This window comes from Sinocyclocheilus grahami, unplaced genomic scaffold, assembly GCF_001515645.1.
Source record: "Sinocyclocheilus grahami isolate Dianchi unplaced genomic scaffold, SAMN03320097.WGS_v1.1 scaffold604.1, whole genome shotgun sequence".
Classification (NCBI taxonomy): Eukaryota; Metazoa; Chordata; class Actinopteri; order Cypriniformes; family Cyprinidae; genus Sinocyclocheilus; species Sinocyclocheilus grahami.
In genome coordinates this window covers 534,819-557,318 of record NW_015505783.1, presented here as the reverse complement: position 1 = coordinate 557,318, position 22,500 = coordinate 534,819, and the positions used below count along the sequence as shown (strand labels likewise).

Below are 22,500 nucleotides of genomic sequence, written 5' to 3'. Positions count from 1 at the left end.
ATGGGAGCTCACCAAAGAAGGCTTCATGACTTCGTTTGCTTTGTTTCTGGTAGATACATTTTGGCTTTTTCCTGCTATTCTGTGTTTGAACCGTTGCTTTGTAGAAGCACAGAAAATAATAAAGAAGCTTTTCAGTGCTATAGAGCATAAACTCTAGAATGAAACCTGTAGGGCAAATATATTTGGAAACTCTGCGGATTCTGCGTCGAAGTACAAACTATAAGCATCAAAATCTAAATTTCTGTTAATTTAAAAAAAACTAAATATTATACACTAACGTGTACTGTAGACGTTTAGGGTTTGTTGCATTTATTTGATAAAAAATACAGAAAAACAGCAATATTTTGAAATACTATTACAATTTTAAAATAGCTGTTTTCTATGTGAATATATTGTAAAATGTAATTTATTGCTGTGATCAAAGCTGTATTTTCAGCATCATTACTCCAGTCTTCAGTGTCACATGATCTTCAGAAATAATAATATGTGACCCTAGACCACAAAATAAGTCATAAGTGTAAATTATTCAAAATGAATGAATAAGCTTCGCGGAAGAACATTCCAACCGGATCTACTTCTCTAAGTTCTCTGGCGATTCACGCAGGTATGTGTTCCTCCGCAGCGGTGACCAGGCTGCAATAGTCCAAATATAAGTACTTATTATAAGTGCACCGGAGTGATTCGGAATGAGCCAAAAACGCGGGTTGGAAGATTAATTCATGATGTACTCGCTCATTATGTACATTTAGCAAATTTTGAACACATAAAAAGTTACATAGTGCTGCTTTAATAAAAAGTTAAAAAGAACAGCATTTATTTAAAATAGCAATGTAACAGTATACACTACCGTTCAAAAAATGTGGGGTCTGGACATTTTATTTATTTATTTTTTTTAAGAAATATATACGTTTATTCAGCAAGGATGTGTTAAATTGATTCAAAGTGATAGTAAATACTTATATTATAATTTTTTTTTTTTTTTAGAAAAGGTTTCTATTTTATATAAATGCTGTTCTTTTGAACTTTTTATTCATCAAAAAGTCCTGAAAAAAGTATCACTGTTTCCAAAAAAAAAAAAACGTTTCCAGCACTGACAATAAATCAGCATATTAGAATGATTTCTGAAGGATCATGTGGATCAAGCATAATATATATATATATATATATATATATATATAGCCTATGCTGTTTTTGTTTTGCTCTCTTATTAATGTTGTTATACATGCATTCCTTGCATATTGTTCTGTTTTTGATTGCAGGATGAGTTTTTAGATGTTGTTTACTGGTTCCGGCAAATCATCGCTATCATCTTGGGTGTAATCTGGGGAGTTGCACCTCTGAAAGGGTTTCTGGGAATAGCCATGTGAGTATAGTACAGTACAGTCCTCCAGCTGATCTTCATGAACTCGTCACCCGTGATTTGTGATGGTTTGTGTCCTGCAGATTCTGTGTCATCAACGCAGGCGTCCTGTACCTGTACTTCAGTAGTTTCCAGCAGGTGGATGAGGAGGAGTACGGAGGAACATGGGAGCTCACCAAAGAAGGCTTCATGACTTCGTTTGCTTTGTTTCTGGTAGATACTTTTGGGCTTTTTCCTGTTAAGCCTGTTGTATTGTGTTTGAACCGATGCTTCATAGAGTCTCCCAAAATAATATAGAGAGCATTTTCAGTGGATTCTTGTTTAAAATTGTACTATTACAGAGCATAAACTCTAGAATGACATACACACGACCGGAAGGAGCGGAAGCGCTCGACTGTGGCATAATAAAAGCTCTGCTGCTTTACCCCACATACGCACGACCGGAAGGAGCAGAAGCGGTCGACTGTGGCATAATAAAAGCTCTGCTGCTTTACCCCACATACGCACGACCGGAAGGAGCAGAAGCGGTCGACTGTGGCATAATAAAAGCTCTGCTGCTTTACCCCACATACGCACGACCGGAAGGAGCAGAAGCGGTCGACTGTGGCATAATAAAAGCTCTGCTGCTTTACCCCACATACGCACGACCGGAAGGAGCAGAAGCGGTCGACTGTGGCATAATAAAAGCTCTGCTGCTTTACCCCACATACGCACGACCGGAAGGAGCAGAAGCGGTCGACTGTGGCATAATAAAAGCTCTGCTGCTTTACCCCACATACGCACGACCGGAAGGAGCAGAAGCGGTCGACTGTGGCATAATAAAAGCTCTGCTGCTTTACCCCACATACGCACGACCGGAAGGAGCAGAAGCGGTCGACTGTGGCATAATAAAAGCTCTGCTGCTTTACCCCACATACGCACGACCGGAAGGAGCAGAAGCGGTCGACTGTGGCATAATAAAAGCTCTGCTGCTTTACCCCACATACGCACGACCGGAAGGAGCAGAAGCGGTCGACTGTGGCATAATAAAAGCTCTGCTGCTTTACCCCACATACGCACGACCGGAAGGAGCAGAAGCGGTCGACTGTGGCATAATAAAAGCTCTGCTGCTTTACCCCACATACGCACGACCGGAAGGAGCAGAAGCGGTCGACTGTGGCATAATAAAAGCTCTGCTGCTTTACCCCACATACGCACGACCGGAAGGAGCAGAAGCGGTCGACTGTGGCATAATAAAAGCTCTGCTGCTTTACCCCACATACGCACGACCGGAAGGAGCAGAAGCGGTCGACTGTGGCATAATAAAAGCTCTGCTGCTTTACCCCACATACGCACGACCGGAAGGAGCAGAAGCGGTCGACTGTGGCATAATAAAAGCTCTGCTGCTTTACCCCACATACGCACGACCGGAAGGAGCAGAAGCGGTCGACTGTGGCATAATAAAAGCTCTGCTGCTTTACCCCACATACGCACGACCGGAAGGAGCAGAAGCGGTCGACTGTGGCATAATAAAAGCTCTGCTGCTTTACCCCACATACGCACGACCGGAAGGAGCAGAAGCGGTCGACTGTGGCATAATAAAAGCTCTGCTGCTTTACCCCACATACGCACGACCGGAAGGAGCAGAAGCGGTCGACTGTGGCATAATAAAAGCTCTGCTGCTTTACCCCACATACGCACGACCGGAAGGAGCAGAAGCGGTCGACTGTGGCATAATAAAAGCTCTGCTGCTTTACCCCACATACGCACGACCGGAAGGAGCAGAAGCGGTCGACTGTGGCATAATAAAAGCTCTGCTGCTTTACCCCACATACGCACGACCGGAAGGAGCAGAAGCGGTCGACTGTGGCATAATAAAAGCTCTGCTGCTTTACCCCACATACGCACGACCGGAAGGAGCAGAAGCGGTCGACTGTGGCATAATAAAAGCTCTGCTGCTTTACCCCACATACGCACGACCGGAAGGAGCAGAAGCGGTCGACTGTGGCATAATAAAAGCTCTGCTGCTTTACCCCACATACGCACGACCGGAAGGAGCAGAAGCGGTCGACTGTGGCATAATAAAAGCTCTGCTGCTTTACCCCACATACGCACGACCGGAAGGAGCAGAAGCGCTCGACTGTGGCATAATAAAAGCTCAGCTGCTTTCCAGCCGTGTGTCGTTTCGTTTCGACGGCTTTCAGCCTCACCCTGCTTCATACTACGACATTAATAAATCATTAGCTCATCCATGAACATGATTTCTGCCTGAGTCCCGTCGGATTGCATCGGCTGTGGGGATGAAGACCACAACTCCCATGATTCCACACTAAGTCACGGCATCATCAAACTAGAGGTCTGTATTCCCGCTGCTCTCCCGCGGGAACCGACCGGACGTCCATTCAGACCAGCATATCTGCGCTTTATTCTTGTTGACCACCGGGACAGCTTGCACTCAGAACTGTAATGCACGCGCTGCACGCATGCTTTTATCGTCACGCATTTTATTTGCGTGGTCTGAGCGAGCATGTGCATAACGAGGCTCCGAGCAGGCTGTACCGGTGGTAAATATACGGCCCTCAGACAGAACAGGCAGGTTGTCGATGAGTGACGGAGCAGAATAAGGATGGAGCAAACTGTGGATGCGCTGTCCTTGAAGGACGTTCAACTCGGTTTTGTTTATATTTTGCTTAGCCTATAATTTAAAATGAAAGATGTGTATTTATTTATTTTTCTCTGCGACACTTCTCCTACTGTGTTAACAGAAAAATGCCAAACGAATTTAGTATTTCGACAAGACGAATAAAAATAGCTAATTAGGCTATTTTTGTACAACCTACAATATTTTTTTCTCTCCGCAACACTTTTTCACTATTGTGTTGTCAATGTTAAAAGAATTGTATTCTGACAAGACGAATAAAAATAAGAAATACAATTTTTGTACATTTTTATTTTCTCTGACACTTTTTTTTTTTCTAATGTGTTGCATAAAATATTAAACTAATTTTGTGTCTTAGGATAATTCATATAAATTAAAGTCAAAGTCAATAAATTCAAGACTCTTGACAAGATTAATAAAATAACATACAATTTTGTGCAGACTACACTTTTATTTGCCAGTCTATCTCTCTTTCTTTCAGTAGCAGAAATTTAAACGTGAGATTCTGGAAACCAGAGCTAAATTTAGCAGGAACGGTCGGGTCGGGAAGAAAATGATTCTAAGCGGACAGCGGGTGAACAAAGAGTGAATATATAGCGGGAGCGGGTGGGTGCGGAATATAACCTTGCAGGAGCGGGACTAAAAAACAGTCCCGTGCAGACCTCTACATCAAACTACGCCTTTGTTTCTTTGTTTATTTTGAATACGTGCCCTCTAGTGGTCAATTTCATATTGTGCCTTTAATGAAGCCTATTTTAGTTTTAACCCCCCCCCACCTTTTTAAATTTAATTTAGTTTTTTACATATCCTGCAAATTATCAAATGAAATGTTATTCTGTGAACAGTAACAGAGTATGGAAATGATCCTGTTTTTATAATAATCAACATACATTAAATGAATTCTAACAAATGCCAGCATGTATTTTTGGTTTCTGATTCAGGCGTCTCTCTAACGCTGAGAAGTGTGTGATAGTGCGGTGTGTTTGTGTGCAGGTGGTTTGGATCATCTTCTACACGGCGCTACACTACGACTGAGGACTGCAGGACAGACAGAGACAGACATTTATTTAACGTGATCTGGAGGGGCTGGATGGAGCTACTTTTCCGAGGCGTCTGCATATGTTACCTTCAGCGTGTGTGCGCGCCTGAGGAAGAGGTGCATCGTGGGTACAAGACATGCTAAATAACCTTCTGGAACCCAGGGCTCACTGCATTTTGAAGCTGATGTTGTCCAGTGCACTGCCATGGCTATTGGGTTAATAACTGTTATTTCTGTTTGTCCTCTCTGCTTTTTCTTGTTTGATTGCTGCCGTATCAAGCGGGATTTAACTTAATTTGATGTTTTTCTTAGTTTCTTTCACGATTAGCATCCAACACAGATTGTCTTACTCCGTTATGACCAGGAAAATCAGATAGGCGTGTGTAAATTCTGTACAATTCATTTTATCGGATCCATAATGTATTGAAGTATTTCTTATGTCTTGTTGATGTAACAAACTGCTCAGTATTTTATAGTGTATTGATGGAAATGCAGATGGTCTGTATGCTTGTCGTGAGTAAGGAGATGTACCCGAGGCCGTAGAGAGACTATTTTCTGGATTAAATGTTTTGGAGAATAAAATAAAGCTGGGCTTTGTCTGCCCTACACTTTTCAGCAGTTCTGGTGGACTGGTCGCTTTATCCACCGTCTTTGTAGCAAATCCTGACTGTGTTGAGAGAAGTGCTGGATTTCTGTTGACCTACATAATATATAGGTTAACCCTAAAGGTGACATCTGTGAAATTTTGCAGGCAGAAAAGGTCAATTGTCTGTTGTCAGCAGAGTAACGCTCTCACACAAGACACTGTCAAACCGAGCAGCCTTCTGGTATTATTATTATTATTATTAACAGGGTTCCCGCGGGTCCTTAAAAAGTCTTAAAGGAGACCTATTATGCCCCTTTTAACAATATGTAATATGAGTCTCTGGTGTCCCCAGAATGTGTCTGTGAAGTTTCAGCTCTAAATACCCCACAGATCATTTATTATATCATTTTGAAAATGTCTATTTTGAGTGGAAGCAGAAACAAGCTGTTTTTCGGGCCTGTGTCTTTAAATGCAAATGAGCTGCTGCTCCCCGCCCCCTTTTCCAGAATAGAGCTGCGCCTTTACAGCTCGGACCTGCTAAAACATCTGTTTTGGTTCTGATTATCATGTTTATCACGCTGAAATCATGCGTTTTAAACCATATGAGTTTAAACTTCTGATACACGGTTTTCTGAGCGCACGCATCTGAAGCACACGCACAGAAAGCGGCTGTCACAGCATGAGTACTAAACTAAGTTCTCATTCACACACAAGTTTATAGTTTTTGTATGTTAATGTACAAAAATTATGTCTATATCATACAATACAATGTTTATATAGCACATTTTAAATGTACAACCAAAGTGCTGCACGGATATGCAAAAGAAAACAGATAAACACGATTATAAACAAAACAAACTATAAAACATAAACCGGGTGAGGTTCACCAAAACAGAAAATAATTGCACAGGAAGTCAAGAAATATTGTTTTGTACATATATATATATATACACACAGGGTTTAAATTGACAGGGTTGAACATTACAGGACACACGAGCTGCAGTAGACAAAGGTGTGCGATATATAAGCGGACCTCAAACTAATTAAAGGGGTCATATGATGCTTTTTTAAAGATCATTATTTTGTGTATTTGGTGTAACAGAATATGTTGACATGCTATAATGTTCAAAAAACACATTATTTTTCAAATACTGTACATTATTGTAGGTCCTCTATGCCCCGCCTCTCTCAAACGCTTCGTTTTCTACAAAGTCCCTCCTTCCGACAAGCGCAGTCTGCTCTGATTGGCCAGCTGACCCAGTGCATTGTGATTGGCCGAACACCGCAAGCACTCGTTGGAAGCACTCTCTCTCTCACACACACACAATGTGCAAAACTCTGCATTTGAACAGTCAATAGCAAATACTTAAACTAATAACAAAACGGTAGCTGATTCAGAAGCGCCAGATTGTCATAGCAAAGTCAGAATGACCTCCTCTCCTAGGTTCACGAAACGGTCGTCCATAAAATGCATTGCTGTTCTGTTGTAAGTAATCTTAAAGATTCCTAAATGCATCTACTTTCGGAAGGCCAAATAAAGTGCTTTTGCTTTCTCCTAGAAACACACAGCGTCTCCCTGACATGCTGCTTCAACACTAACTGCAGTTACTGAAACCACCCCTTCTTTTTTTTGTGCGAACATTTGGGCGTAGAGGCTGTATTAATGTGGACTCCTGCACATAAAGGAATAATGGGAAATGAGAGAGTTGACAGATTAGCCAAACTAGCCATTAAAAAAGTAACTATAGACACAAACACAAAGCTGTCGAGATCAGAAGGAAAGAGTATTGATTGGGAAAGAGTTATGAAGGAATGGCAGATGCAATGGGATCAAGAGACACACGGACGACATCTAAACTTGTTTAAAAAAGAGTTGGTGTTGTGGAAAGCACGGGGGAAGTATGAGGAAACAACAAGGAACAGACTAAGAATAGGACACAGTAAATTAAATAGCACACTCCATATTATAGGGAAGCATCCTACTGGATTCTGAGCATGTGATTAGTGCGTGTAGGAAATATGATCAGTGTTGGGGAAACAATATTGCGTTACTCCATAAAAAAAGTAACTAATTACGTTACTTAGTTACTTTTTATGGAAAGTAATGCGTTACGTTACTTTTGCGTTACTTTTTAAATCTGGACAGGGCTTGCTTGTTTGTTTTAAAATTAAAAAAGTTATATTTTTGGCAAATATAAAAGCCCTTTCACACCAAAGGTGAAATGAATGCGCCTCAGGCTGAAGGGAAAGTACAGTAGAATGCAGAAGAAGACATTTCAACACACTTCAGCAATAAACAAAGACACACAAGTGTTTGTCGAGAGTAATTTGTGTTTATTAGTACGGCTGAACCGGATCATCGAAGCTCAGAAGCAAATAGAATGAGATTAAATACATAAAGCATATTTGTGTTGTTTAACATTTTAATTATTGCAGGTTTGCGTCATATTCTGAGTGGCATTATTTGTATTCATTTTGAGGAATACTGAATCTGTGTTGTGTGTGAGTGAGATGAATGAATGCATATTCATATCTATTTTAGAGCTACAGTAACATCTTCTGATTTCTCTCAACATGAGGACAGGAGAGCTGTCAGTCAATAAATTGGAAAAAAAAAACAAGTATAACAAATAAAAATGCAAGCTAAAGAAGAAGAAGAAGTATGAGGAACGACTTTCCCTGCGTCCCAGTGTTCACACTATCCTTCCTAAATAGTATGTGAGATTAAAATAAGTGTGGCCCAAAGCATAGTGTGTTGAAAACAGTCCCTGGATGGTCTACTGTCTGTTTCAGGTAGATTTCTGAAGTGGTTATTAGTTTAGGTATTTGCTATTGACTGTTCAAATGCGGAGTTTGAGAGAGAGAGAGAGTGTGTGTGTGTGTGTGAGAGAGAGATAGAGAGTGTGTGTGTGTGAAGGGCTGATCTGATCTGTGTCTCTCTCAGGCTCAGAGGCTCCAGGTGTGTGTGAGGAGAGAGATCTGTGCACTGACACCGCCGGCTCCCCCATCATCTATAACCCACACACGGCGCTCTCCATAGAGAAACAGAGGCAGAGGCTGCCCGTCTTCAAGGTGTCTACAGAGAAACACTTACTATTCTTCATAAAGGGGTCATATGATGCGATTTCAAGTTGTCCTTTCTCTTTGGAGTGTTACAAGCTGATTGTGCATAGATAAGATCCCTGAAGTTGCAAAGACTAAAGTCTCAAATCCAAAGAGATATTCTTTATCAAAGTTAAGACTCTGCCACGCCCCCCTAAAACGGCTCGTTCTAACACGCCCCCACATATCTACCTCACTGTGGAAATATTTGCATAACGCCACCCAAATGTTCACGCAAAGAAAGAAGGCGTAACTTTTATTCTTGCTGTAGTATTGTTGCCGCCGCTGCCGCCATGCCGTGAAGACGCTGTGTGTTTTGTTGTGAAAGCGAAACTACTTTGTTTGGTCTTTTGTAAACACAACTTAACCACCGATTTCTAGTCGTGTCCTCTTTTGGAAGACCAAACAGAGTAGTTTCGCTTTCACAATGAAACACACAGCAACTTCACGGCATGGCGGCAGCGGCAACAGCGAGAATAAAAGTTATGCCTTCTTTCTTTGCGTGAACATTTGGGCAGCGTTATGCAAATCTTCCCACATAGTGAGGTAGATATGTGGGGGCGTGTTAGAACGAGCCGTTTTAGGTAGGTGTGGCTGACTCTTAACTTTTATAAAGAATATCTCTTTGGATTTGAGACTTTAGTCTTTGCAACTTTAAAAAATTAGCAAAATTAACAAAAATGATTTCTGATGGTTTTAGTTAACAGTAACAACTCTGTTGTGTGCACTTTAACACAACAATTATAACAACAATAGTAAGTATTATTAACATTACCATATCATTATTTTGGATATTTCAAATTAATTTCAGATTTTTTTCCCCATAAATCATACTTTTAAGTATAAATCGAAATATAATAATAATAATAATAATATAAATCTCAGTGTAGGATAAATATTCAATTTAAGCCCTAAGTCTAAAACATAGATATAAACCACCATGATGCTGGGTTTTGCAAGGGTTTTTCAGCGTGTTATTTAGTTGCTAAAGCATTTCTAGTGTGTTATGAGTGATTGCAACTCCCACAAATTCAAAAGATTTTAAAGCAAACACCACTAATTATAATTTTATGCTGCTACCTTTATTTTTTTATTAGTAGATGTAACAAAATTGGTCTTTTTTTTGGAAATGTTTTATTTTTTATTTTGTTTGCATATTTACAATACAGTTTTATTTTATAGTGAAGTTTCTGCATTTATAAAATGATATATATATTTTTTTGCATCCAGCACAGAAACAACATCCTGTATCTGGTGGAGAGTTTCCAGACTGTGGTGATTGTTGGAGAAACAGGATCTGGAAAAAGCACACAAATCCCACAGGTTTGACGCTGTGACTTCATAGTCTCTGGCCTCTGTTAATAGCCGTTTACAGAATAATTATAATAATAACATAATATTTCCACACAAATGGCCTTTGGGAAAATGATTGCTGTGCAGTTTGTGTGTAAGCACGGAACAGAAGACAGTCTGAAATAAAACAAAAAAAGTCTGGTAGATCGGTGCATCTGTACTCCAGTGTATAAATTCAATATAGATTAATCATTTTTAAAGCTACAAAGTTACTTGCCAGGATGGGTATTTTGACATACTTTTGTATGTATTTGCCCGTCCAGGCGGCTCGCTTGCCAGAGACGCGTGGCTGTCTGTGCGCTGAAAGGAGTTGTCTTTCGCACCCAAATGCTTTTTAATCGCTTGAATTTTTAAATTAACAAGTCTTAAAAACACATGCAAATGATAAAATGTCGTGACGACGCTGCAGTGGCCCTATCGGGCAAGTGACAAATCTGTCTACTGTCCCGAAATGTCTTTCACACTGGCCCCGGGCCATCGGGCAGTCCTTATTGTCGAGCCCTGTTTAGTCAACCTTGTCCTGTTTTTGTTTAGTCAAGTTTTAGTCAACGAAATCTTGTTGTATATTGAATTAAGGTCAATAAACCGATTTGCTTGACAGAAACAGTAAAGATAGTCTTGTAGGTCAGAAGTGTGTTGTGATGTTGTTGATGTTTGGGCAGTATCTGCTGGAGGCGGGATGGGCGGCGGACGGGAAGGTGATCGGCGTGACTCAGCCACGGCGAGTGGCTGCCACATCTGTACGTAACTCTTCTCTTCAGTTTAATTTAACATGAATGTCTGCTGCGGGCCACTGTCTGTATGTGATTGTGTGCTCACAGGTGGCCGGTCGCGTGGCAGAGGAGCGGGGGGCGTATCTGGGGCATGAGGTGGGCTACAGCATCCGCTTCGATGACTGCTCTGACCCGCACGCCACACGCATTAAGGTACAGACAGGCTCTGGTTTATTAGTGTTACGTCTGCTGTTTGTAAAGGGTGTCCGTCTTTACAGTGACTTCCTGTTCTCTGTGTCTCAGTTTCTGACGGATGGGATGTTGGTTCGGGAGATGATGTCTGACCCGCTGTTGAAGAAGTACAGGTAAAGCAGCAGCGACGCTTCGAATATTTGACAAATTAAAAAAACAAAAAATCCACATTCGAATGCAAAAACGTTAAATTCTAATTTTAGGTGTGCGTTAGGCTACCTTATCAATGGCACACGAGATGCGATGACAATGTAAGTGTCGTTGCTTTTTAATGCTTTTTTTTTTTAGCCTATCCAGTTGAACTTGCTTTGAAAGCCATGTAAAATTAATGTAAGTTCCCTTCCAAGGGAACTTCGAACTGCGTCCTCTAGGGGTCGCTATGGGGAACGCCTTCGGCGTGACCGGTGTCTGAAGCATATATCTAAACACGACAATGACATTGGCCAGCGACGGCCTATGACGTCATTACCGGTGCGACCACAGTATAAAAGGGAGCCGGAAGAACACGTCATCCTCTTCTTCATCTTCACTGACCGTTTGTTTATGTTAGCGGTAAGCTAAGCATGACTAGGAGTGCATGTTCTCTCACCAGAAACTTTGCTCTGATACCCGCGGTTTCACATGGCTCGTGTGTTGTGTGTGTGTGGTGAAGTTTGCATGAGTGCGTTCGCCTCTCATGGAAATAGCGACACGTTTGCGGCAGAGGTTTTCGTTCTCGCCTGATTTCCGAGGTAATCTAGCGCGTGAATGGAGTATGTTTAGCTCCCGTGGGAGCTGAATGCATGCTGTGCGTTGCGGTTGCAGTGAGAATTGTCTGCCCATTGCCTGCGATTCGCGGTTGGTGGGCAGAACATGGAAAGGACCTGACGGGAAATCTTTTCCCTGTCAGTAATTTCCTACTGTTTATAATTCCTTATATATAAGGAAGTTTACAATGTGGATATCTGTCTGCAGTTGTTGGACATATGAGTTATATCATGTCCTTATTAGATAACCACATTATACTGCACTCTGAGAGCCCATTTTCTGCGCCTTTACTTTCATTCAGGGTTGTATGACTCTCTGTGCTCAAGTGTTGGCTTGCGAGCCTCCTTGATGCTTGGCCCTGAACTGAGCTTATGCTGGGTGTGGTAGAGTATCATGCTCTCTGGGGCTAGGAGCTTGACCGTACTCCCCTCTCGCTACTTGTTAGTAGGTCATTGGCGCAGAACCTGGTTCCCTTACCTTAACGCTACAACCTCTGAGGCCCTACGGGTCTCCTTGAGGGGGTATCTTTCAGGTTGAGCAGGGCAGTACTTGAGGAATATTCCGTACCCTGCTCTCTGATGGCCTGCTGGATGCTTTGGCTTTGAGAAGCCACCCTAGCTAGGGTGCATATAAGGTGAGCTAATTCATGTCTCGTCCTGAGGGGATCCTTGAGTCTTAAGCTACCTTGTGTCCATTCTGCACATGTACTGGGCTGGAGTTTTGAGTAACTTCGCTCCCTAAATTCCACTCTGCAGTTTTGACAGGTTGTCAGGCACACTGTGGGCCTCCCTGTCACACTGCCCTTATGGTTGAATCAGTGTCTCCCCTCTTAGGAATGGTTTTGAGTGCACTGTTTCTCCCTGGGTTATGAGTCTGATGTGCTCCCTTCTTCTGAAGGTCTGTTCTTAGGCACTCACTCTGAGGGGCTTTACCATGTGCATGAATGGCTTTGTGTCCCGTCCTGTTCCTGTGGTCGAGCTAGCACTGCTCCCCTTGAAGATAAAGGTGATGCAGGAGCCTGCTGCTCCCACAATCCCTTCAGCTCCTTCAAGCCTAGCTGTATGGAACCCTCACTCTCCCTATACTGATGTATGGGTTTACATTGTCAGTTGTGTCAGCTGATGTGCAGTTGTATCAGGTTAACAGGCCTCGTTCCTGTCGCCCTGTTAGACTGGTTTTCTGGTTGAGTTTGGCAGAGTTTGTATATGAGCTTGCTGCTCCCTGTTTCAGCTCTGTTAATAACACTAGCCTTATGGTCGAGCTTGGCAGTGCTTTCCTCACTGCAGAGGGTTAACTACGAGCCTGCTGCTCCCAGAGTGAGTGTTCATTCCCTGCAACCTCAAAGACCCGCGCGTCTTTCATTGAGGGTACTTTCAGGTTGAGCATTCTTCAGAGTGTAATACTTCGTGACATGCTTACTGATGTCCCAGCTGGGTTATTGCTTCGAGAAGCTACCCCGGCCAGGGCAAGTTACTCATGTCTTGCCCTAAGGGGATTCCTGAGCTTTGAGTCATCCACTCACCATTATGCACATTTTATAGAGCTCCTCTTGCTGAGGAACTGAGCGTTCTCACGACATTCTGCAGTATCGATAGGTTGTTAAAGAGTCCTTTTTTGGACCTCCCTGTCACACTGCCCTTGGTGAGTCGCACCTCTGGAGTGGGCTTGAGTACACTGCCTTCCCTGAGGTATGAGTGAGACGTGTTTCCTTCTCTGCAGGGACCCTTTCTAAGTGCTTCGGCTCTGAGGAGCAATAGCTCTTTGTGCATGAGTGGATCATTAGGTCCCGTTGTTTCTGCAGACCCACAGAAACAGGTTAAACGCGACCCATGCTCAGAGACCATGGGACTGTGTTCAGCTGACAGTCTCTCATCAGGCTCTGTTAGACTGCCCCTTCTAGTCTAACGCTGCCTTCTGGTCGAGCTAGGAAGTGCTCCCCTCACTGCGAGGGTTAGCTATGAGCCTGCTGCTCCCAGTATGAGCTATGAGGGCCTACCTTAGCAGGAGAGCCGAGTGCGCCGCTCCCGAGAGCTCCATGAGCAACCATACTGAGTTGTTAGGTTCGTCCCTGTCACCTCCTTGGTTAGTTGCCTCTATGGTGGGAGCCTGCTGCTCCCTGTTGGAACACGTGTTCCCCTGCTAAGCTGGGTTCCGTTCCTGATGCCCCATCTGCGGTCAATCTGCTTCTCTGAGCTTGGCAGTGTTTCCATCACTGCGGGAGGGTCTTTTATGAGCTCGCTGCTCCAAAGCAGATCATGCGAGTCCTCCTCTCTACCTGAGAGTTAGGAACTCTGCCCCTAGGCTATTGACCGCTCGTTCTGGTCGAGCTGGGTTCTTCTCTCATTACTGGGAGTCAAGCCCTCCACTCCGTGGCAGCAACACCAGGTAGTTTGACCACTTGCTGCCACCCTGATGAGTTGCCCCTTTTTTGGTTGAGCCTATCGATGCTCCCCTCGACCTAGAGGGTCACCTTCGAACATGCTGCTCCCAATTGAGCGTCTGAGGTCTCCCCACACAGAGTCCTCTGCTCCCTGGAGCTCCATTGAGCAGCCATCTCAGGTTGTTAGGCCTCTCTCTGCCTCCCTGTTAGCCTGCTATTTTGGTTGAGCTTAGCAGTGCTCCCCTCATTTTGGAGGTTCACTTGCGAGCACGCCACTCCCATACTGAGTGTCTGAGTTTCTCTTCCATTCAGAGAGTTGAACCTCCGCTCTCTGGAGCTCCGGTTGGCAGCCATGCCATGTTGTTGGGCCACCTTCTGCCTCCCTAGTGGGCTGCTTTCGGTTGAGATAGCAGTACCTCCCTCGCCTTAGAGGGTCACCTATGAGCACACCAGTCTCAACCAAGCATTGAGTTCTCCTCTCATTCTGTGAGTCACATTCTCCACTCTTTACAAGCAGCCACGTCAGGTTGTTAGGCCTTTCTGCCTCCCTGCAAGGCTGCTCTTATGGTTGAGCTTAGCAGTGCTCCCCTCACTCCAGAGGGTCACTTGTGAGCATGCCGCTCCCTCCTGAGCGTCTGAGTTTCCCTCTCAGCCTGAGAGTTGAGTTCTCTGCTCCCCAGAGCTCCGTGAGACAGCAATACCAGGTTTCGGACCTTTTCGGCCTCCCCGATAGGCTGCTTTTGTGGTTGAGCTTGTAGTGCTCCCCTCACACTAGAGGGTCATCTGAGCACACTGCTCCCAAGTCGAGCACGAGTACTCTTTGTGATTGGTTTTCGGTCCTTTGTATTTAACTATGGATACATACATGATGCCGTTTTGTTTATAATTTTTTAAAGCAACGTAAGTAATTATTTGTGGTTTATAAAAAATGTTTTAACATTATGCACTTTTAAAGATAGTCGTGTTATTTTATTGCTTTAATAAACGTGCATTAGTAATATTTAGCTCGATGCGCCCTCTTGTGGCCTCAGGAGAAAAGCCAAAAGCTTTGTTCCCCCCTAACTGAAATTAGGCCTTTTCAAATATAATTCGAATATTGATAATATTTAAGTACAAAATCTGAATTTAGTTTTGCAGCCATTTTGACGGGCCTAATGTGCACGGAGAGGTTTCCAGGTGACGGGCTGATTTCTGATCGTATCATTGGTGTTGTTTTGCTGTAGTGTGATAATGCTGGATGAAGCTCACGAGCGAACACTTTACACTGACATCACCATCGGCCTCCTGAAGAAGGTGATGCTCTATTTGCTTTCTATCATCTGTCAGATGAGCATTTGTGTGGGGTTTTTCTTCCCATTGTTTTCTCTCTCTTTACAGATTCAGAAGAAGCGCAGAGACCTGCGTTTGATCGTAGCTTCAGCCACTTTGGATGCCAAGGTAAATCCAACCTCTGACTAAATATATCTGGGTGAAATAATGTTACTTTGTCACAGATATATTTATGTAAAAAAAAAACAAAAAAAAAACATACTTATTCAGACCTGTGCTTATTAAAACCTGTAGAAGAATAAATGATCATACTAAATTTTATTATTTTTTAAATGATTAAAAACCTCTTACAAATGTTTAAATCCAAGTAGTTTGAAGGATAGTGGCAGTCTTTAGTTTTTGGAGCTGCACTGAGATCCTTAAAGAGTGTCTTTTAATGTCATCTAATGATTTCTGTTGAAAATATGCCTGATAAGATTTATTGCTATATGAACTATCGCTACACTAAATGACATTAGTTCAGTAATTCATGGTAAAAAAAATTGATAGTCATTATTTTTTGCTTAGGGAACAAAATAAATAAAAATGAAACTACATTTAAAGCTGTATTAAATTTTGTTTTAATGCTTGTAATTTAAATTTAACTCTAAAAATGTCATTTGATTTAGTCATTCAGTAAAACTAGTATTTTCCTCACACTCTGTGTACACAATCATTATTTCAAGTACTTTTTTAACCATCATGTATTAATAAATATCATTACATTTCCTTTTACTCGCATATAAATTGTAATTCAGAAATGATAAAAACATGCACATTGTAAAAGAGGTGTAAGATATTTTCATTATCATCATGGTTTTATTATTTTATATTCAGTGCCATTCAAAAGTTTGGGATCAGTAAGATTGTTAATGTTTTTTAAAGAAGATTCTTCTGCTCATCAAGGCTGCATTTATTTGATCAAAAATACAGAAAAAAATTTAATTTTGTGAAATATTATTGCAATTTAAAATAACAGTTTTCTATTTTAATATATGTTAAAATTTAATTTATTGCTGTGATCAAAGCAGTATTTTCAGCATTATTACTTCAGTCTTCAGTGTCACATGATCTTCAGAAATCAGTATAATATGCTGATTTATTATCAGTGTTGGAAAGAGTTGTGCTGCTTAATATTTTTTGGGACCTGTGATACTTTTTTCTTTGATTCTTTTAAAAGAACAGTGTTTATTCAAAATAGAAATTGTGTTACAATGTACACAACTATTCAGAAGTGTGGGGTCAGCAATTTTTTTTCTTAAAAAAAAAAAAAAATTAATTAATACTTTTATTCAGCAAGGATGTGTTAAATGGATAAAAAGTGATAGTAAAGACTTAAATTGTTAGAAAATATTTATATTTCGAATAAACACCGTTCTTTTTAAACTTTTAATTCATCAAAGAAAAAGTATCACAGGTTCCAAAAAATATTAAGCAGCACAACATAGATAATAAATCAGCATGTTATACTGATTTCTGAAGATCATGTGACACTGAAGACTGGAGCAATGATGCTGAAAATACAGCTCTGCATCACAGAAATTAATTAAATATTGCAATATAGTAATAGTTAGATACTATTTCAGAATAATAATATTTTTACTGTATTTTTGATCAAATAAATGCAGCCTTGGTGAGCAGAAGAGCCTTCTTTCAAAAACATTAGAAAGTCTTAACAACACAACCATTTTGGATGGTAGTGTGTACTATTTTTGAAGGATTTTAAAACAAAACAAAAAAACATATTGCCTCTGCTCAAAGCTGTTGTAGGTTTCTCGAATCATCCGAGGGTTCATGATAATCAAGCCGCGTGATTGCTGAAGATCTCAGCGGTCAGCTAGCTAGAGTTGATCTACGTCTGATACATGAACAATACTGTTCCCTCAGAAATTCCACGATTTCTTCGACCTAAATGAGTCTGGAGACCCAAATAAAGACACCTGTGCGATTCTGACGGTGGAGGGCCGAACTTTCCCGGTGGATATTTTCTACACTGTCAGGTGAAGCTCATGTTCACATATGGTCAGTCCTGTGAGAAAAGAGTCTCTCTCTGCTTCCACTAATGAAAGTGACGGGATGCTTTCTGTCTCCAGTCCTGTGCCGGACTATGTGAAGGCTACGGTGGAAACCGTGATGAAGATCCACGAGACGGAGGATGATGGAGATGTGCTGGCCTTTCTCACAGGACAGGTGTGTGTGTGTGTGTGTGTGTGACATTTGTTCTGGAATGGACCTGCTGCATTGGTTTTCATTGTTCACGTCCTAAAAATGTCTTTTAAAAGATGTTTTTTTTAAGGCTCCCCTGATGTTTGACCTGCTGTCAACGTATAGCAATGTTTTTCTGCTCGTTCTTTCATCAGGAAGAGGTGGAGAAGGTGGTGTCTATGCTCCAGGAACAGGCCCGGACTTTGTCCCGTTACGGGATGAAGAAGCACCTGTGTGTGCTGCCCATGTACGCGGGCCTGCCCTATAACGAGCAGATGAGAGTGTTCGAGAGGATGCCCCCTACTGTCAGAAAGGTGCAACCACATATGTGACCCTGGAGCACAAAAGCAGTGTTTAGTCGCTGGGGGATATTTGTAGCAACAGCCAACAATACATTGTATGGGTCAAAATGATCCATTTTTCTTTTATGCCAAAAATCATTAGGATATGAAGTAAAGATAATGTTCCATGAAGATATTTTGTAAATTTCCTACCGTAAATATATCAAAACTTAATTTTTGATTAGTAATATGCATTGCTAAGAACTTCATTTGGACAACTTTAAAGATGATTTTCTCAATATTTAGATTTTTTTGCACCCTCAGATTCCAGATTTTCAAATTTTCGGCCAGATATTGTCCTATCCTAACAAACCATACATCAATGAAAAGCTTGTTTATTTTGTATGTATTAATCTCAATTTTGAAAAATTGACTGGTTTTGTGGTCCGGGTCACTATTTAGATTTTTTTGCACCCTCAGATTCCAGATTTTCAAATTTTCGGCCAGATATTGTCCTATCCTAACAAACCATACATCAATGAAAAGCTTGTTTATTTTGTATGTATTAATCTCAATTTTGAAAAATTGACTGGTTTTGTGGTCCGGGTCACATATATATATATATATATATATATATATATATAGGAGAGAAACGATGAATTGAGATTCAGTCGTAGTCAGTGACGTTGAGTGTCCTGTTTGCGCTGTTAAACAGTGAAACTGGAGGATCGGCAGACGTGTGACCATATGCACTCAGAGCTTCATTGAATCCTGTTGACGGTCGTTTGTTTGTGTGATGTTTTTCAGGTGGTGGTCGCCACCAATATAGCCGAGACGTCCATCACCATTAACGGAGTGGTGTTTGTGATCGACTGTGCGTTTGTGAAGCTGAGGGCGTATAATCCACGCACGGCGATAGAGTCACTGATCGTTACGCCCATCTCTAAAGCCTCCGCCTGTCAGAGAGCCGGGAGAGCCGGGAGAAACCGTGCAGGGAAGTGTTTCCGGCTCTACACAGGTACAGTGCGGTCATACAAATGTATAATCAAAAAAAAAAATATATATATATATTGTACTTGTACTTGTACTTATACTGTAGTGTGTTATTGGTATCTAAACTAAAACTATGAAAAAATATTACTGGTAATTGAAATAAGGCTGAAATAAAATAAAATATAAATATTAGATGAAAAATGTAAACTTAAAAAAAACAAAACTTAAAATTAGAAGTTAACTCACTAAAATAAAGATATTAAAATGCAATAATAAAATTACTAAAACTGAAATAAAAATAAATAAGCTAAATGTAAGTGTAAAAGAAACCCAAAAACTAATAAAAATGACAAAAACACAACAGAATTGCTTAAGCTAAAACATAAACTAAACTGAAAATGTAAAATATAATAAAAGCTGCAAAATCAAAACTATAATAGGCTACTATATACACAGTATTTAATATACATAAATTAAAGTCAGTTTCAGTATTATTTTAGTAGTGGTTAAATACTACTAAACTGTACTTACTTAATTTAAGAATTAATGACTTCCTTTCCAGTTCATAATTTAGCAAACATTGATTTATACAAATGTTACAGCTCAAATGTTTTACAATAAAAAGTGTATTATTTATATATTTTTAAACGTGTTTAATAAATTAGATAAATATAATTAAAAACATTGACTTTGTTTTATTAACTTGTTTATTAAATAGTGATTTCAAGTAAGTTTGAATACTGAATTAAATTTTGCATACTCTGTTTGAATTCAGAAATGGGATTTAAAAATGATTTCCAGTTCTAACGGTTATCGTATCGGCCAAAATTTTCATATCGGTGCATCCCTAGTTTATCTTGATTTCATGATTTTCTAGTGTTGTTCTGTCGGTTTTCATACTGGTCCGTCGCACCATCAGACCACATTGTCAGTGTGTCATGTTTTCATACTACCGTTTGCCATATCGGTAACTTGCTTCATCCTCAGACTTGAATAAAGCAATGAGCCCCGTGAAGCCGTGGTTTACAGTGAATTTATAAGAGCTAAGGGGCGTTGTTAGACGCGAAGCGGAGTGCCTAAAACCCCCCTTAGCTCTTATAAATTCACTGTAAACCACGGCTTCACGGGGATTATTGCTTTTATAAAACGGCTATTCCATATACGTAGTAAGATTTCACAAAATAAAACGGAGCAAATAAAGTGTAATGATATTAATAAAAACAGTATTCTTCCACCAAACAATGTAGCTCCTCAGAAACAGTTGTGGTTCCAACAAAGTGGTAAACAAAGGTGTGTGTTTGTAGAGTAATTTACAACAGCTTCGAACGTGGCTCAGCCAATCAGAATCAAGCACCGGAACTCTCCGTTATCTAATGTCGTATCAGTGTGTCATTACATGACTGTATTTGGTATGTGTTCAGTGATTTCTCACTCTTCTGTCTGTGCTGCAGGTGATCCGGATGTGATTCTCAGATGTATTGTGTCTGGTTTTTTTGCGAATGCCGCCCGAATGCATCACTCCGGCTCCTACAGGTCGGTTCATTCCTCCCTGCTTCAGTTTCCTCAGTAACCTACTGACTGTTCCTGCCATTAATGTGTCTTTTGCAGTGTTGGGGAAAGTTACTTTTAAAAGTAATGCATTACAATATTGAGTTACTCCCTAAGAAAGTAATTAATTGCGTTACTTAGTTACTTTTAATGGAAAGTTATGTGTTAATTTACTTTCGGGTTACTTTTTCCTCATCTGTGCTGGGCTTGCTTGTTTATTTTTAATATAAAAAGTTATATTTTTGGCTAACAGAAAAGCCCTTTCACACCAGAAGTGAAATGAATCCGCCTCAGGCTGAAGGAAATGGAAATTCACGTCTGTGCAGCTCAAACAAACCTTTCAAGGATTGCATGAAGAATAGAAAGTAAAACACTCAAAAAAAAAAAAAATAAAAAAAAATAAAAAAAGAAACACAAATGCTATGTTTATCAAGACATTTTTGCATATTAGTGTGGTTGAATTGGATCATCGAAGGTCAGCAGCAAATACATTGGTTAATAAAATTGGATGAAGAGCAGGCAAAAGCACGCACATCAATCTCAACTGGGTGCTCGACTAAGAAACAAGTGGAACATTTTTGGATGTAAAGTCGGCAACACCAAAGCTCCAAAAGTATCAAAAAGTTGTATTCTTTAAAAAAACTGTCGCATAGCATATGTGACGTTTCGAGCACGCAGGCTCTTCATCAGACAAATGAACAACACTGATATCCCGATCTTTATAGGCCTACCTCCAGGTGATCAAAGGTCACATGACCGTACCATATTATCATGATAATAATAATACCAAAACAATAACATATCAACCAAGGAGAAAAACATAGAAACCAAAATAAAAAATAAAAATCAATCAAAAAACATATAAGCTATGCAAAATACACAAATATAATTCTCAAAATACTGTTTAATAACATTAATTGATGCCTGCCTGGGTACATAAATACAAATCAATAACCACAAAGCGTTTATTATATGTAGATGCAGAAGTGATTAATGTCATCAATTTATCGAGCAAAGTGATCTCTAATGACTGTTTAACTGTCCTTAACAAAGGACTTTCGTTTTCACCAACTGCACACTGTAACGAATTTGACACTTTCATTGATTTGCAAAATTTTTTTTCGTAATTTGAGACTAAAAGAATTCTTTAATGTGAGACAGGCCAGTTCACAGCAGACTCACTCATTGGACTCCGGAGTTTCTATGTCTGATACAACCTCTGAGTCACGGGTTAGTGATTATGGTGCATCTAGAGAGGACTATAATTCTAGTGAACATCATCGGACTGGTTTTAGAGGTAAATCCACCTTTGTTCCCTTTAAAAACAGAAATGCTTCTTTGGACACTTATTGTAGGCTTGTAGAAAGTGATGTTGCATCTATATTAAAATCTAAAAGACAATATAAACTTGCACATAATTTGACAGAGGCACAATTGTCTGAATTGGAATCACTTAAAAAAGATTTGTCTATAGTTATTCAAAGTGCTTATAAAGGTAGAGCAGTGGTTATTTTAGATCGACAAAACTATGAATTTGAAATTCAGAGACAACTTGCTAATTCAGTTTTTTACAAAAAATTGAGTATGAATCCTTTGGCTCATTACAAAACATCTGTACACAATACTTTAAAACTGTTTGTGGATTCAGGTTTGTTGACAAAAAATGAATATGAATACATGCGTGTTGAGCATCCGATCACACCGGTACTTTACACGCTGCCTAAAATTCACAAACCTTATAAGGATATCCCTTCTGGGAGACCCATAGTGGCAGCAATTGGGTCACTTACAGAAAAAATTTCGGCTTTCGTTGATTTTCACTTACAACCTTTAGTCACGTCTTTACCTTCTTATATTAGAGATACTATGGATTTTATCGAACTCATGAATAATGTGACATTACCTGATTATCCGGTCCTTCTAGTCACCATGGATGTTGAATCGCTTTACACCAATGTTTCATTTCAGGGAGGGTTAGAGGCAATACAATTTTTT

General features: G+C 40.4%; 2 protein-coding genes across 2 annotated transcripts in view; both read left to right on the top strand.

The window, feature by feature from the left end:
* The window catches only part of rab5if (RAB5 interacting factor), a 7,485-nt gene extending 1,830 nt beyond the window's left edge, over positions 1 to 5,655 (top strand). Inside the window, exons 3-4 of the mRNA XM_016240914.1 lie at positions 1 to 49; positions 4,992 to 5,655. The exon at positions 1 to 49 is cut by the window's left edge and continues 81 nt beyond it. Coding sequence (XP_016096400.1) covers positions 1 to 49; positions 4,992 to 5,033 — 91 coding nt within the window. The 3' untranslated portion in view covers positions 5,034 to 5,655. The remainder of the gene's footprint in view (positions 50 to 4,991) is intronic.
* Positions 5,656 to 8,551: 2,896 nt separating this feature from the next.
* Positions 8,552 to 22,500, top strand: part of dhx35 (DEAH-box helicase 35) — a gene marked incomplete at its 5' end in the record, with an annotated part of 22,737 nt that continues 8,788 nt past the window's right edge. Inside the window, 13 exons of the mRNA XM_016240900.1 lie at positions 8,552 to 8,695; positions 9,956 to 10,048; positions 10,741 to 10,818; positions 10,900 to 11,004; positions 11,095 to 11,156; positions 15,394 to 15,463; positions 15,548 to 15,607; positions 17,366 to 17,478; positions 17,572 to 17,668; positions 17,839 to 17,997; positions 18,772 to 19,003; positions 19,759 to 19,772; positions 20,309 to 20,490. Of these exons, the coding sequence (XP_016096386.1) occupies positions 8,552 to 8,695; positions 9,956 to 10,048; positions 10,741 to 10,818; positions 10,900 to 11,004; positions 11,095 to 11,156; positions 15,394 to 15,463; positions 15,548 to 15,607; positions 17,366 to 17,478; positions 17,572 to 17,668; positions 17,839 to 17,997; positions 18,772 to 19,003; positions 19,759 to 19,772; positions 20,309 to 20,490 (1,409 nt within the window). The remainder of the gene's footprint in view (positions 8,696 to 9,955; positions 10,049 to 10,740; positions 10,819 to 10,899; positions 11,005 to 11,094; positions 11,157 to 15,393; positions 15,464 to 15,547; positions 15,608 to 17,365; positions 17,479 to 17,571; positions 17,669 to 17,838; positions 17,998 to 18,771; positions 19,004 to 19,758; positions 19,773 to 20,308; positions 20,491 to 22,500) is intronic.